Source organism: Arabidopsis lyrata, assembly GCF_000004255.2.
Source record: "Arabidopsis lyrata subsp. lyrata unplaced genomic scaffold ARALYscaffold_6, whole genome shotgun sequence".
NCBI classification, from domain to species: domain Eukaryota; kingdom Viridiplantae; phylum Streptophyta; class Magnoliopsida; order Brassicales; family Brassicaceae; genus Arabidopsis; species Arabidopsis lyrata.
In genome coordinates, this window is record NW_003302550.1 from 2,382,487 (window position 1) to 2,396,649 (window position 14,163).

General features: G+C 36.9%; 2 protein-coding genes and 2 pseudogenes across 2 annotated transcripts; 2 read left to right on the plus strand and 2 right to left on the minus strand.

The window, feature by feature from the left end:
* Positions 1 to 666: 666 nt before the first annotated feature.
* Positions 667 to 2,487, minus strand: LOC9309319 (annotated as a pseudogene).
* Positions 2,488 to 3,238: 751 nt separating this feature from the next.
* Positions 3,239 to 5,037, plus strand: LOC9309320 (nudix hydrolase 27, chloroplastic). The gene is made up of 6 exons (XM_021023281.1): positions 3,239 to 3,581; positions 3,661 to 3,711; positions 4,101 to 4,193; positions 4,337 to 4,431; positions 4,530 to 4,644; positions 4,734 to 5,037. Exons 1-6 carry the CDS (start codon positions 3,354 to 3,356, stop codon positions 4,833 to 4,835), a joined length of 684 nt encoding a protein of 227 aa, XP_020878940.1. The 5' UTR covers positions 3,239 to 3,353; the 3' UTR covers positions 4,836 to 5,037.
* Positions 5,038 to 5,135: 98 nt separating this feature from the next.
* On the minus strand, positions 5,136 to 7,751 carry LOC9307283 (annotated as a pseudogene).
* Positions 7,752 to 8,198: 447 nt separating this feature from the next.
* Positions 8,199 to 14,006, plus strand: LOC9309321. Its single transcript, XM_021022319.1, has 19 exons — positions 8,199 to 8,509; positions 8,595 to 8,667; positions 8,750 to 8,872; positions 8,980 to 9,149; positions 9,377 to 9,526; positions 9,653 to 9,796; positions 10,175 to 10,235; positions 10,602 to 10,915; positions 11,122 to 11,253; positions 11,430 to 11,549; positions 11,686 to 11,772; positions 11,885 to 12,007; positions 12,154 to 12,259; positions 12,359 to 12,490; positions 12,599 to 12,733; positions 12,877 to 13,028; positions 13,127 to 13,267; positions 13,357 to 13,674; positions 13,752 to 14,006. The coding sequence occupies exons 1-19, from the start codon at positions 8,453 to 8,455 to the stop codon at positions 13,845 to 13,847; spliced, it is 2,634 nt and encodes an 877-aa protein (XP_020877978.1). The 5' UTR covers positions 8,199 to 8,452; the 3' UTR covers positions 13,848 to 14,006.
* The last annotated feature ends 157 nt before the right edge of the window (positions 14,007 to 14,163 follow it).

Here is a 14,163-nt window from a genome sequence, read left to right on the forward strand (position 1 = left end):
TGATAATTGTTACTTTCTACGTATCCTAGTTTGTTGACTTAAAAAATGGTTGTAGACTTGTAGTTTTGACCGTAGGTCTGAAACGACAGCGTTGTAAGGGTAGTGTCGTAATAATATCTTTTATCACTTGTGAGAAATCACCGAATGTTCTGAGGGTGAGCCGGAGGAAGGAGGAAGCCTAAGAAGTTGCCGTCGTCATGGCCGTGGAGGTGGTCTAAAATTAAAAAAATGCATAAAGACAAAAAGTCGTTCACAAACACATCAAATATTAGTTGGTAACGAATCGTTACTAACGATCATTGCGTTATGCTCGAATCGGACCTCGCTCTTATGCTATATTTTGAATGTTCTTATATTGAACTTTTTTTGGGTAAGATACTGAAATATATATACATATCGAAGATCAAATTAAATAACAGCACATGTAGTGAATCATTTCGTAAGTTTCTTTTTTTTGGTGAGTATCATTTCGTAAGTTTCTTCTCTTGGGGAAAGTGGATTCCAGCTGGAGAATTACGCCTAAAAATCTCTTGCAAAAGAGGCAACCTTCTTTCTTTCTTTTTTCAGGGTAAATAGTCGAAGCGGTTGAAGATGACTATATGATGACTATAAAAGAAAAAGATAAATTGACTTCATTATTAGTAACCAAAAAAAAGATGAATTATATTATAGAATATTCATGAGATTCGTACGTAGGAGAAAAATACCCTAATTCTTGTAAAATAAGCAACATGATTCTGCTTTTTCTCATTCAAGATCCAAGAATATTTAGGAGACAAAATTACCAATAGATTAGGAATACATGATCAAGGTTTTCCTTTTAATGTACTTAATCTGCTGCAAAAAGCCAACTTGAAGATCTAAACTATATATCATGTTAAAATTGAAGAACTGTGAGAATGGGTTTTGATTCTGTTTTAGAAAAAAAAGACAAGACATCTATGAAGTCTATACACTAGATAATGACACCGTAACACATCGTCAACAAGCATTAGCGAATGGTTATCATTCGATTAGATATTTCTAAAATTCAATTATCGTCACTCTGGATCACCACAAAATCATAGTCAATAAACAAGAGAAGATACATTATCATCATATAGAAATCAATATTTAAATTAAATCATCCATCATCATTAAAAATAAACTTTGTTTTTGTCTTTTACTACTATTATTGTATTTCTTTTTAATATTTACAGCTCGTCATAACAATCACGCAACCGATTGCAATTTTTGATATTATTTCTCTATGCCATAGGAAAAAAAATTATAATACTTACCTGCTATGAAATTATAAAAATATATTACGTAATTATTAATGAAAAATCCGTGACCACCTGATACCACCATCACTCGTTAAGTCTTCGCTTTTTTAGACACTAACACTGCAAGTTGTGATGAGCGTGTACTTAATGGCGTTATTTCCGACGATAACCCCGCGACGCCGAGGGAAGTAGAGAACAAGAGCTTTTCGTAGATCAATAGATTATAAGAAAAACTTGTTGCTAAGAACTCTTGATTTCTTGTAAAAAAAGCAGAGGAAGTTTAAAGACTTGGTACGCTATAAAAGAAAACCCTTATTTATTTTATTTTTGCTTTGCGAAACTGGAAAAAAACCTTAACTCTTTATTAATCAAAAATTGAGTGAATAAATGAATTGTACAAAACTTTAAATAGTTGAGAAAACCAGAAAACCCTATCTTAGAAAGGAAGTAGAACCGAATAAACCGAATCCGAAATGACCACCCCTACTAAAACCGACAAAAGTATGAAGAAAGCCCAATACAGAACATAAGCTAAAAAGGAGTTAAAGCCCAAAGATAAGAAACATGAGGTCTCGTCCTGTTGCTGCTTCACTCCGGCAGAACAATTACAAAAGTTGATAAACGCCGGGCACCTAACATGGAGATGATATTTTCCGGTGATGAAGGTACCGACTTTCCAACGAACTTTGCCGTCAAGATGAAGCATCAACTTGATCGCGCCAAGTGAATGGACCTGCTCGAGATTCACGGCGTTGGACGGAGCGACGGGAACGGAGTTACCACCGACGTAAGGAGACCAAAAAACTTCTTTTTGTCCTTGATAAGTCGTAGGCATGGCAGTCGCAGAAGTGATCAGTTGGTTCCCGTAAGAAGCGTAGACGTCAAGACGGTCGTAGACTCGTAGTAGATTTCGATCTTGTCGTTAGGGTTACGAGAGGAGAGAGTGATTTGGAAACTTGAGGTGAGAAATTTCGGTGGATTTCCGGAGACGTTGAAGTTGATGACGGTGGCGTCTTGAAGGATAAAGCGTGGTTTTGATGGTTGAAGGATTGCCCAAACTAGGAAAATTACGAGAAAGATTAAGAAGAGGATTATTATTATTGGCCAGATTACACGACGGATGATTTTACGGTTGCATGATGATGAGTGGCTGTGGTGAGCACCACAGTCTTTTGAGGTCATGTCGGAGCTCTGGTGACGGTGGTATGGGAGGTTTGGTGGTAGAGAGAAAGATATCTTAAATACTCTCTCGGTTACCTTTATATAAAAGATGTGTATATAGTATATATACTATATAGTCTTTGCAGAAAAATTATTTTAATAACGATATGATGATGTATAGAAAGTATGGTAATGTTAAGTATTATGATTTTGGTAATGAAATATTATGAATGGATTATGTATACTTAAAAAACTGATATGATACTAGTGAATTGTGCGATAGAAAAGGAATTTAACAAACGTTTAAACAAAATGTCATCAAAATGTTAAATCCCTAAAATTTTAGTAAAAATAACATTTTCAAAAGATTTTGATGAAAAATGGCAAAATCAACAATAATCTCTATATTGTAGCATTACTTTTTCTTTTTCATCAAAATCTTTTGAAATGTTATTTTTGAGGAAATAGCTCAATTTGTTTAGTCCCCACATTGTATCTTCTTCGAACCTCTCAATTTGTTTTAAAGGAAATGAATATCCCATATGTACCAAAATGGTGTTTCTTTCTTTAAAATTTATGTTGCACGACATCATACTAAACTCTTCGGAATTAATCACGAAAAAACTCACATTTTAAGTATTGCAAGTGTCAATTATTCAAATTCTACGTTTTCTTGTTATAACTTTTTTTTTTTTTTTTTTTGAACAAAATCTTGTTATAACTAGTTAGGCTTTTATTTGGGTCAATACCTCAATGGCCTTTTGGGTCAATAGCTAAGGGTGAAAACGACGGCGTTTTAATGTATTGAGCGGGTAAGGGTAGTGTCGTAATAATATCTTTTTATCACTTGTGAGAAAATGGAAACCAATCACCGATTGTTGTGAGCCGGACGAAGGAGAGGAAGCCGCCTAAGAAGTTGCCGTCGTCATGGCCGTGAAGGCTTCTGGATTCATCGGGAAATCAGCAATCTCAGTTCATCTAGATTTCTCTTCGTTTCCTGTGAAATTCTCATGCTTTAAACAGTTTTCTGTATCTACTCCAAAGCCACTGGTCGTTTTATCCGTGGCCTTATCGCCGCCGGCAAGAACAGTTGAGTCTCCGCCAGTTGGTTACCGGAAAAATGTTGGGATTTGTCTCGTTGGCCCATGTAGAAAGGTAACTTCTTTCTTCTTATATCTGATTTTGGAACAATTTGTCCACTTGATTGGGATTTGAAATGGTTTTGGTTTTTCAGATTTTTACGGCATCAAAGATTCACATTCCGGATACATGGCAGATGCCTCAGGTGAATCTTCTATAAGCTCTCTCTTGTTATTACAAAATGAGTTTTGTTGTAGTCCTTTGGTTTGTTGAGTAATTTGATTGCTTTGGAGAGCTTAGTTCTCACTTCTCACCAAACAACAGCTCCTTTGTAGTGCATTGAGTGACAAAGTTCCTATATTTTATTGCTAAAGAGGTGTTGGAATTGCACAGTTTAAGGGATTGCTTTTTTGAAAATACAAAATTTTAAACTATGGTAAGAACCAAATAAATGCCTTGTCAATAAGGATCTCAAAACTGCAGTGATGGTATGAGAAAGTGAAACTGAGAAGTATTTTAGGCTGGAGATTCACTTGTTTATGATCCTTTACGGTTTCAATTTTGACCATATGTTTATTAACTCTGCTTTTACAGGGTGGAGCTGATGAGGGAGAAGATTTGAGAAACGCTGCCTTTAGAGAACTGAGAGAAGAAACTGGGGTTACCTCGGCGGAATTCATTGCGGAGGCACGCTTTTGACATCTCTCTCTCATAGTAAATTATTAGATCTATTGCAATAAGATTCCTTTGATCCTTTCCAAGGTTCTTGGATTTGAGTTTGAATTGCTCTGTATCACCAAACTGAGCTTTTGAGTAATTTAAACGTCTAGATACCAAACTGGCTGACCTATGATTTTCCCCGAGAAGTGAAGGACAAACTAAACCGGAAATGGCGAACAAGTTACAAAGGCCAAGCTCAGAAGTGGTAACAACTAAGCATATAGTCTCATATATCTGCGGAAACAATGTCAAAGCTGCAAATACAGGATCTAACCAAGTGTTCATGATGATTGTCTAATACAGGTTTCTCTTCAAGTTCACGGGCAAGGAGGAAGAGATAAATCTCCTGGGAGACGGTACTGCAAAACCAGAGTTTAAGGTGTGGTCGTGGATGCTACCGGAACAAGTTATTGAACATGTGAGTGAGTCCTTGGCTTAAAGTACTACTGTGTTTGTATGTGCTTGAAATTTGTCGGCCTTATCATTCATTCATTCTTTCTCTGACAGGCTGTGTATTTCAAAAGACCTGTCTATGAGCATGTCATAAAGCAATTCAACCCTTATTTTGTGGATGAAGAAAACGATTCCATGAACTCGTCTAAGGATTGAATGTGCACAAAGATTCATCAAGTGAATAGTGATCAGGAGAAATCAATCAATTCATTATACAGGTTTCTCTTGAACCTCATCAAAGATAAAAATGCATGAATCTCTTCATGTTCAGACATTGATCTTGTAGTTTGATACCATATCAATATTTTTATGTATAGACATTCTTATCTTTGGTTATAAATCCTCACGAATTAGATAATTCTGACACAGCTCAATCCAATTTACTAACAGTTTTAAACTCCCTAACAATCTTATTCTTAGAGGTCATGTCTTATATAATCTCTCCTGAGCTAGTGAAAGACCTTTCGGATACTATTGGTACCCTTCCTCTCTTTTACCGATCAATCAAACCACGTCATAGTAGTTGCCTGCATCCTTTTGCCTTGTGTCCTCGATCGACCCTAATTTGTTGACCCTTGGTGTGTGTTTGACGCTCATCCGATTCCGTCTGTATATAATATCCAGATGCTGCAAGGATATAAAAACATGTTTATTTTGCTTCGTTGAGGATTCATAAAGTATAAATAAATAAGCGACTAACCGGTAAGAATCTGTTCATCCCGCTGACAAGTGGGTATGGAGGGTTAGTAGTACAGTTGGTTGGTACGTTCCCATCAACCACAATCACTTGGTCTGCCATATAGGTCGCCATTGTTAAGTCATGCTCCACAACAATAGCGGCTTTCCCCATGCGTAAAACATGCCGCCTTATGGCCATTGCAGCGTTGATTCGCAGCTCTGAGTCTAGATACGCACCTGGCTCATCGATCAGGTAGACACTTGCGGGCTGTAAGGAACAAGTTTTTCAAATAAGTAACAAGTGTTGTCAAACTTTTGATCTTTATTATAGTGAACTGTAAATTACTCACACTCCCGAGGCAGATGGTTAAGGCAACCCTCTGTGTTTCCCCAGGCGAGAGTGACTCCACTTTTCGATTCAGCAACTGCTCGATCTGAAGCGGTTTCATCACATCTCTTACAAAGGCAGGATGCATGTCTTCCAAATGAAGGCTCAATTCTGGCATTTGTCTGACTGTACACTAACCCCTCCAGCCAATTATTTGCTGTTTGTATGAGACAGGAAACTTCGGCTGCCACAGTTGTAATCCTTCTTCATAGTCAGGTGGCACCATATCACCCTAGAGAAGTTGAGAGAAATCTTTATTAAAGAATCTAGAGAGAGTATATAAACGATGAAAGGCATTGAACTCTCTACCAGCAATTGGAGGAAGGTGGTCTTCCCTGAACCGCTCTCTCCCAGCACTACAGAAACCTGACAGTCAGTGAACTCCCCTTCCATCACTTCCAGCTTGAAATCCCCAAGGGTTATACTCATGTTCGGATATTTGTATCTACTAAAGAACTGCATGTAGTTTCCATTCAATCTGTGGTGGAAGAGTCCTAGCAACCTGGAAAAAATAAGACAAAACTATCAATGAAAAAAGTCGACCACTTCTCTATGAATTAGCTCTAGGAGACCATTACCTCGAAGATCAGAGATTCATCCCTGATACGCAAGTTTCGTGAGTGATCAAAACCGGCCAAGAAAACCTCGATTCCTGATCTGACACAGTAGTCGGGAGAAAGGATACCATGTGCTTCTGGTTTCCCATACAAACAGTAAATGGCATCGGACTAATGTCATTATCTGCAACAATCACGTAGCTACAACAAGAAAAGAAAAATATGTTATCCTAGACACAACCACATGGAGATATTAAGAAGATACTTGTCAGAATCAAACCTGTCAAGTGTGAGGAGAGAACGTATAACTTGTGCAGCTTTGAATTTTTGCCTCACATCTAGTAAGCTTGATGGTTCATCAAATTTCAAATATGTACACATCCGCTTTCTGTAAGAAGACTGCAGCAACCATGACCCTTTGCAGCACTTGACCAGATAAACGGCGGACACTCCGGTCCGAGAACTCATTCAACTCCAGTTCATCATCACAGATCTCCTTCATCATACCTCTCTCGTTGTGCTTCTCAAGCAGCTTCCTGACACGTTGTGGTTCAGCAGAGCCTCTCATGTCTTTGAAATGCTGTGACTTCATAGCGACCTACGAGAAAAACCGTGACTCGCTTAAAGAGGCTAACTGATAATTATTTAGGGGACAAAAAAAATAGCAAGATCAATTTCCACACTACCTTTAGTTGCTTTTCTAGAAAGTGGGTGAAGTAGCTTTGAAGGTGTCTATCTTTTTCACGGCAGTGATTCAAAATTTCTTCTAACTCCGGAGGATTCTGCCCAAGAGGAAGAAGAATCGTGGATGAGTCACATGCATACAATACAGAGAATATAAGACTTGAGAGAGGATATATATATATTATACATTGAAGCGGCCAAGATTTGGTTTGAGTACTCCAAGCCAAAAGTTTGAGAGCAGTTGATTTCCCGATACTGTGTGTTCCAAGCAATCCTAGGAGCTCTCCAGGCCTTGGAGCTGGAATCCTGCACGTCAGATAATTCCGGTGACTAAAGAATGTAGAGTCAAAAAGATATCATGAAGGTGAAAAATATTTGATGAAGTAGCTAACCCGAGCAATTTAAAAGAGTTAGGCCCATAGCTGTAGGTTGTTGTGTGTTTATCCAAGTCCTTAGTAAGATGTGCCATTACCTGGAAGGAAACAACATCACAACAGTTTCATAACAATTCTGCTTTGGCAATGACCAATATTGGTAGCTACTGACAAAGTATAACATACAAAAAAAAACATGAGGTACAAAAACAGGAAAACGTTATAAGTTTTAGTTTTTTACCTTGCTTAACAGGTTTCTGGTTTCCTCCGACAAGAAAGAATCCGATATCGATACACAAAAAAAAAAAAAAGAATCCGATATCGAAAGAGAAAGATTAGCTTGGTTTGTTCTTTTTTTTTCTTTTAGGATTTTGAGTTTATTCTTTAGCGTTTAGGGATTTTTTTTTTTTTTCTTTTGTTGCGAGTAAATAGTATTTAAATACACCTAGAAAACAATTTAACTTCTTTTTTTTTGGACAAAGAAATCAATTTAACAAGCCACTAAGTTAAATGGGAAAACAAATCCTTAACTTTTAATCCCTCAAATCTGTGTGTTTTTTTTTTTAATTTCTAGATTTGTTTATAATACTACAATTTATTAAATAATATAAACTCTCTTTCATTTTATTATCAAAAAAAAAAAACTCTCTCTCATTAACCCTTAACCTTTTTTTATCCTTTACTTCCATTTTTTTAATACAAGTCAAACGCCCATTTCCTTTTTTTTTTTTTTTATAAGATTTTTACTTGAGATAACTAAAATAATTTGACCAAAAAAAAAGGAAAAAACTAAAAATGACCTTAAATTAAATCCCATGTGGCTTTTATCTTTTCCTCTCTTAAATCTGTTGCCGGCGTTTCTTCAGCACCACCACAAAACCGGCGTCGTTTTTGGCCGATTTTGGTTTAAAAGCATCTAAACCGGTTTAATCCAACTCCTTAACCGAAAACAGTTTTCTCGCCGCTCTGCCGCCACCACCTCGTCTCCGTTATTAGGTATATTTCAGCGAGATTGTTTAACTCTTAGCTTCAGGAGAAGCTAATTTGAAACTGCTTCTGGGTTCATACGTAGCTCAACAAGATATATAACAAATGGTTCGCTCCAAGGCTCCTGCAAAGAAGCAGCAAAAGAAAGGAATTGATTTCAAGGTGCGTCTTCTCTTCGAGTTTCCATGAATCTTCTTCTTCAAGTGTTTGATGAATTGTTCTAATGATTTATTTTTTTATTTGGCAGAAAATTAAGAGAAAGCTCGGGAGAAAATTACCTCCACCGAATAATGCAACCAACACTGAGATTAAATCCAAAGGTATCTGCTTTCTCCTGCTCTTCAAACTTCCCTTATTAGCTTCGCTGCTTATGGTTGAAAATTACTTTTGTTTATGTTGCAGCAATTATACTTCCTGAGCAAAGTGTGGCTGCTGAAAAGAGTGGCTTAGCTACAAGTAAGAAAGGCTTGACCTTGAAGGAGCTTCTGCAACAAACTCGTCATCACAATGCCAAAGTTCGCAAAGGTACTTCTTTTTTTTCTTGCTTATGTTTAATTACATGTTTTTGGTTTTAGGAATATATGAAACCTGCTACGTTGTTCCGTGGATCAATGTTTGTTTTCTCTGTGTAGATGCATTATATGGTATCAAAGACCTTTTTAAGAATCATCCAGAAGAGCTGCAGTCACATAAATATGCTATCATACAGAAACTCAGGGAACGCATTTGTGATGATGATAAGCTAGTGAGAGATGCTTTTTATCAACTATTTAAAATTGACATCTTTCCTGCTTGTAAAGAGGTATGATTATTTTCTTTTTCCACTTGTTATTTCATTCCGCTTACCTTGGTTTCTCTTACTTTGTTGTGTTAGTCCCCTTTCATAATATCAGCTGCAAGATGTGAATTTGAAATTATTAATTTATTATGGTTTCTAGTCTGTTGGTTATGCATACTATATTGATATGATCATGTCTTTTATAGTTTACTGTCATATCTAACGGTCAATTCTATGTGTGAATCTATCAGGATAACCAGGGCCCTATGGTGTCACTTTTGATGCCATACATATTTAGCGCTATGGCTAGTTCAGTTATTGATGTTCGTTTGATGGCTTTCAAATTTTTCCACCTTGTTGTGGAGAACTACCCGCCTACCTTTTCCTTGGATGCTGAAAAGGTGTCTACTTTGATCTCTTGGAACATGACAGAGACTGTTACATTTCCAACTTTTGCATGTAGTATTTCTTTCTAAACTTTAGTCTTGCAAGATGTTCCCTGAAATTTCATCTGCTACTGTATGCAGATTCTCGAAAACTACAAAGATATTATACAGAAAAATCATTTTTATGTGCAAGATAAAAGCAAGCTAAAGGTAGCGCTTTCTGGGTTGGCACATTGCCTCTCGCTGTTGCCATGTGATGAGAGCGACACCGAATCACAAAAAAAGGTATATAATCACTTTCACTCCGAATGATGCCGAAGTTCTTGTTTCATAAATGCCACGAAGTAGCATAGCAATGCATATGGTGCTGTTGTTTTTTTTGGTGTCTAGCTTGTTAGAAAACGACTATAAATAATTTAGCGATATCTTTAAATTTGAGGGAATCATATAATAAAAAAATCTACCTCTTGGAGAGACCTAAATATTTTTAAATATAGATAACATTTGACATCAAGTTTCCTTGAATAAATGCAGTCTTATGAGATCTTTTTGTATGTAGTAAGATGTTTTTGATTTTTAATACTCGCCTAACCACTCTGGGAATGTGTTCTGTTTTCCCTTTTCTAACTGTTTTTTTGTACATGCCCTTATTTTCTTCTGTAGGGACCTTTACAGAATGAAACACTACTCGCCTATGAGCAAGATGCTGCAAAAGATTGTGTTAGTATGTGTCATCTGTCTTCTTTTCTCATCAATAACTTATTGGTATATGGCTTGTATCATGTTTTCTTGAATCTATGCACTTTACAACTGTACAATTAGTCCGTTTTCCTTTGCCCCCTTCCTCTCTAGTACGACCTCTAGATTGTCCCTGCAAAGCTTTGAAGATATAAGTAACTGTTGCCTATTTAAAATTCCATAGCCTTCATTTTTTCCCGTTGTCTCTCCTCACAATTTAATCTTATAGTTTGGATGTAGCAATGTCGCCACTTAGATTTAATTTTCTGGATAATTTGATTGTACCCATTCATTAATTATATATATCGACAAGTTTACAGTATTCTGACCAAGTTTCTACGGGTTCTTACAGGTTTTGCCCATGTCTGTGGGAGATTGAAGGAGATTGTTGGAGTCTTAATCAATTGTTTCCAGGATTTCATTCCATTGATTCATGCTCCGCGAGGATTCGATGCAGATTCATTTGATTGCATACACCATCTATTTCGCAGCATAGGTATTGCAATCAAGTTTTCCATTCGTAGGCACATGCAAAGACAGACTGCATGGCAACCTGCATCTGAAGAAGTTACTCTGATGATATTGGATCAGGACATTGCATCAATACTGTTAAAAAAATTACTTGGTTCATTTCCTCTCAATCCAGAAAACAATCTTTATGGAAAGGTATGAATCACAACGCTATATAGTAGATGATTAATAATAGCCTAGGGTTAGTAGTTAATTTGATAGTATCCCTGCCTAGTAAAGTTCTATTACTCTTCTATCAAGAATCCCCCCCTGCCATTGTTTGTATTCTTCCTATGATTATATGTTATGATTTTCTTAGTTTTATATCAAACTGCTAACACTAATTGAATGTTTGTTGACAGGGTGATGAAAGGTACTTTATACTCAACAGTGTATTGACAGAAATCTTTTTGGAAGTAAGTGAATGGAGCCACCTTCCTACTGATCTTTCCAATAGATTTCTGGAATTTATTGAGAATACACTACTAGGCAAGGTTAGCTCTTATTACTTTACATTGATATATCAACGCAAGCTGATTAGTTTTACACTTTTACTTGTATATTTTTTCCGTCACTCTATCTGTATTGTATCTGATAAGCTGCTAATTTCCTTGCAAATCTAGAAGGGGAAAAAAATTCTCACTGGGATTTGCGAACATTTATTTTGCAGATCACCAGGAGCATTAGGCTTAGTAAAGATATTCACGAAAAGACTTTACTTGCACTCTTTCCCTTTGTTCCAAAACTTATTCTGAGGGTGGACCGTGATTGGAGAGATAATCTTCTGCAGGTTCGTCTAAGATTCTTAGAGTAATTTCAGCTAGGCAGGAGGATATATACTTGCTCAGTTCCTTTGATAGCTAGCACTAGCAGTAAGATCATCTATATTTATATATGACTGTTGGTATTTCGTTTATATTTTTCAGGCATTTACTATTGCCTTCAGCGATTGCAAACCAGAGTCTGAACTCAAATTAGCCTGCATTTCAACTGTTAGAGACATGATTATCCCTGTAAGTAATTTTTTCATGATATATTCAGTCTAGATATTGGCTGACTGTTTCAACCCGATTCTAACTTTTTACCCACATTGAATCCTAAATTTGTTTCTTGTAATATCTGCAGAATGGAGATATCCTCTTTCCCAATGCAAGTGATCAAACGGTAAATAACTACCAGGTGGCTTGGGTCAACAAACTTCCATCACTGCTTAATCAGTTGGGTGATAAGCATCCCGTATCTACCCAGGTGCTAACATATGACCTACAGTTTATTGTCAATCCAGTAATCTTTGATCATTCAAGGCGAAAATCTTTTGTACATGGACCCGTTTTTTTATCAAATAAGAGCACTTCTCCATTTCTCATTTCTACCGAATTTGAAATTAACTTCAGGTTGTTTTGCAACTCTTACTCGACCTTAGGCGAGTTGGGTGTCTGAATACTTCCCCCACATGTGAAGATGACATCAGAAACTTCTTCAGCCTTTGTCAGGGAGAAGGTGCAATTCTTGCTGCAAAACAAAAAACGTGTTATTAGATTCTTAGTGTCATTAACTGAAATAGGGCTTCTTGGTTTCTTCATCTTTTAAATTGTACAGGTGATGTGCCCGGTGGACCTTTTGCAAGTCTCCCTCGGGAAGCCCAAGAACTGGCTCTCTGTTTCCTTTACTACTTCACCACAGACAAATTCAGCTCCCCTATGATGAAAGCAATAGTTTCATGCTGTTTATGTGAGTATCACTTTATTTCCTGATGCTTTTATTCAACTGTAAAAGTGGATTCCGTTGATGATAGAATGCAAGAAAAGGGTAGTTGACTCGACTCAACGTAAATTGCAGACCCACAACTTGAACCAGCTGTGTTGTATCGGATAGTGGAAATTCGTCACACTGCCTATAGAGCTGGATATATCCAGATTACAGATCATTTTAGCTTCCTTATCACCTTAATTGCACGTTTCAAAGTTGTCCCAGGTACCTGCTAGATTTGTTTTTCTCTTTTGGGCTTAAGAAAAATACTTTTGAACTTTTTTGAAGAAATTGGTTTTGAGCTTATTTGAGAGATAATCATGCTTTTATGTTTTGTGATAGCTTACCTTGGTTTTATGTGCATGCAGAGAAACTACAGTCACCGATAGAGTGTAATGAGCGGGAGACATATTGTGGCACATTTAAAGAAGTTACAAAGCTTGTGTGCTCATGTTTGTCAGAAATGGGTGATAGTTCTCTTGTCCTTCAGATTGTAGAGAAAGTTTTACTCGAACAAATAGTAAGTTTGTCTTTTGATAATGCTATATCTAAATGGTTATACATTCTCATTTAATAGCACTGCAAATACTTAATGAGATGTTGTTCTTCTTGGTATAGATTTTGAAGCCTGCGTTGGACAATGGGTGTGCCATACTCAGGATGATCTGCGTGTTGGACTCTACCCCTACCAGACTTTCTGAAAGGAGTGTAACCACTCTAAGTGAGTTCTTACCGGGATATATGATCGACATAGTCAATGTAAGCATTTCCCTTCTAGAAACTTTGCTGGGTCCTAAATGTTTCATTATAATCCTGGGATTGACACATCTCTTGCGCTCTTCTTGCAGTGTATACCAGAAGATAAGGAGAACTCTTACCTTTACATACAAACATGTCTCTACTATTTAGTACCTTGCTATTTCTTGTTCAACCGGAGCTCCAAACTCACAGAACAGGTTCTGATAAGAATGCGATCAATGATTAGTGAAAACACAAATGCGCTAGAATTGGTACAAGACAGGGAGAGTGGTCGAAACTCATTGAATTTAATACAATGCATAATCTCTGTGATCCTGCTGATGCACAATGACGTCAAAGTTAGGAAGATAATATCATCATTCAAGTCCGAGATCGATTTGATTCTGCAGAACGTTATCACGTTGCAGGTAATCATTTTCTCCACTCTCTTATCGATATTGCAAACTGCAAAACCATGTGCTGATCACCTCTTAATTGTGTGTAGTCCTCACGAAGCACGAGCTTGACTGTAGAAGGAAAGCATATGATGAAAATTGCGGGAGAACGACTTAGGATTGCATCCACAAGCTTACTCGCATAATAAAGTTCTACAACTGTAACATAAAAAGATTTGTGCTCTCTTTACAAATGATGCAAAAGATATGACTATTCTTGGTTGGTTTGAGAAAGAACCAATTTTGATGGCAATTATGTAGAATTTTGGTTTAATTGGAGTGAAAAGACTTATCTATCATCAAAACTGGGATATGCTTCTTCACATGAAAAAAGGTTTTATACATTAAACCAAGCATCCAACATGCTTATACAAGCTTTGGTTCCAGTAGCCAACCTTGTTTGAACCGCAATGGGAAGATTCAAACCACAATTTCCGAAGACTAAAGTAAATCTTTCAACCA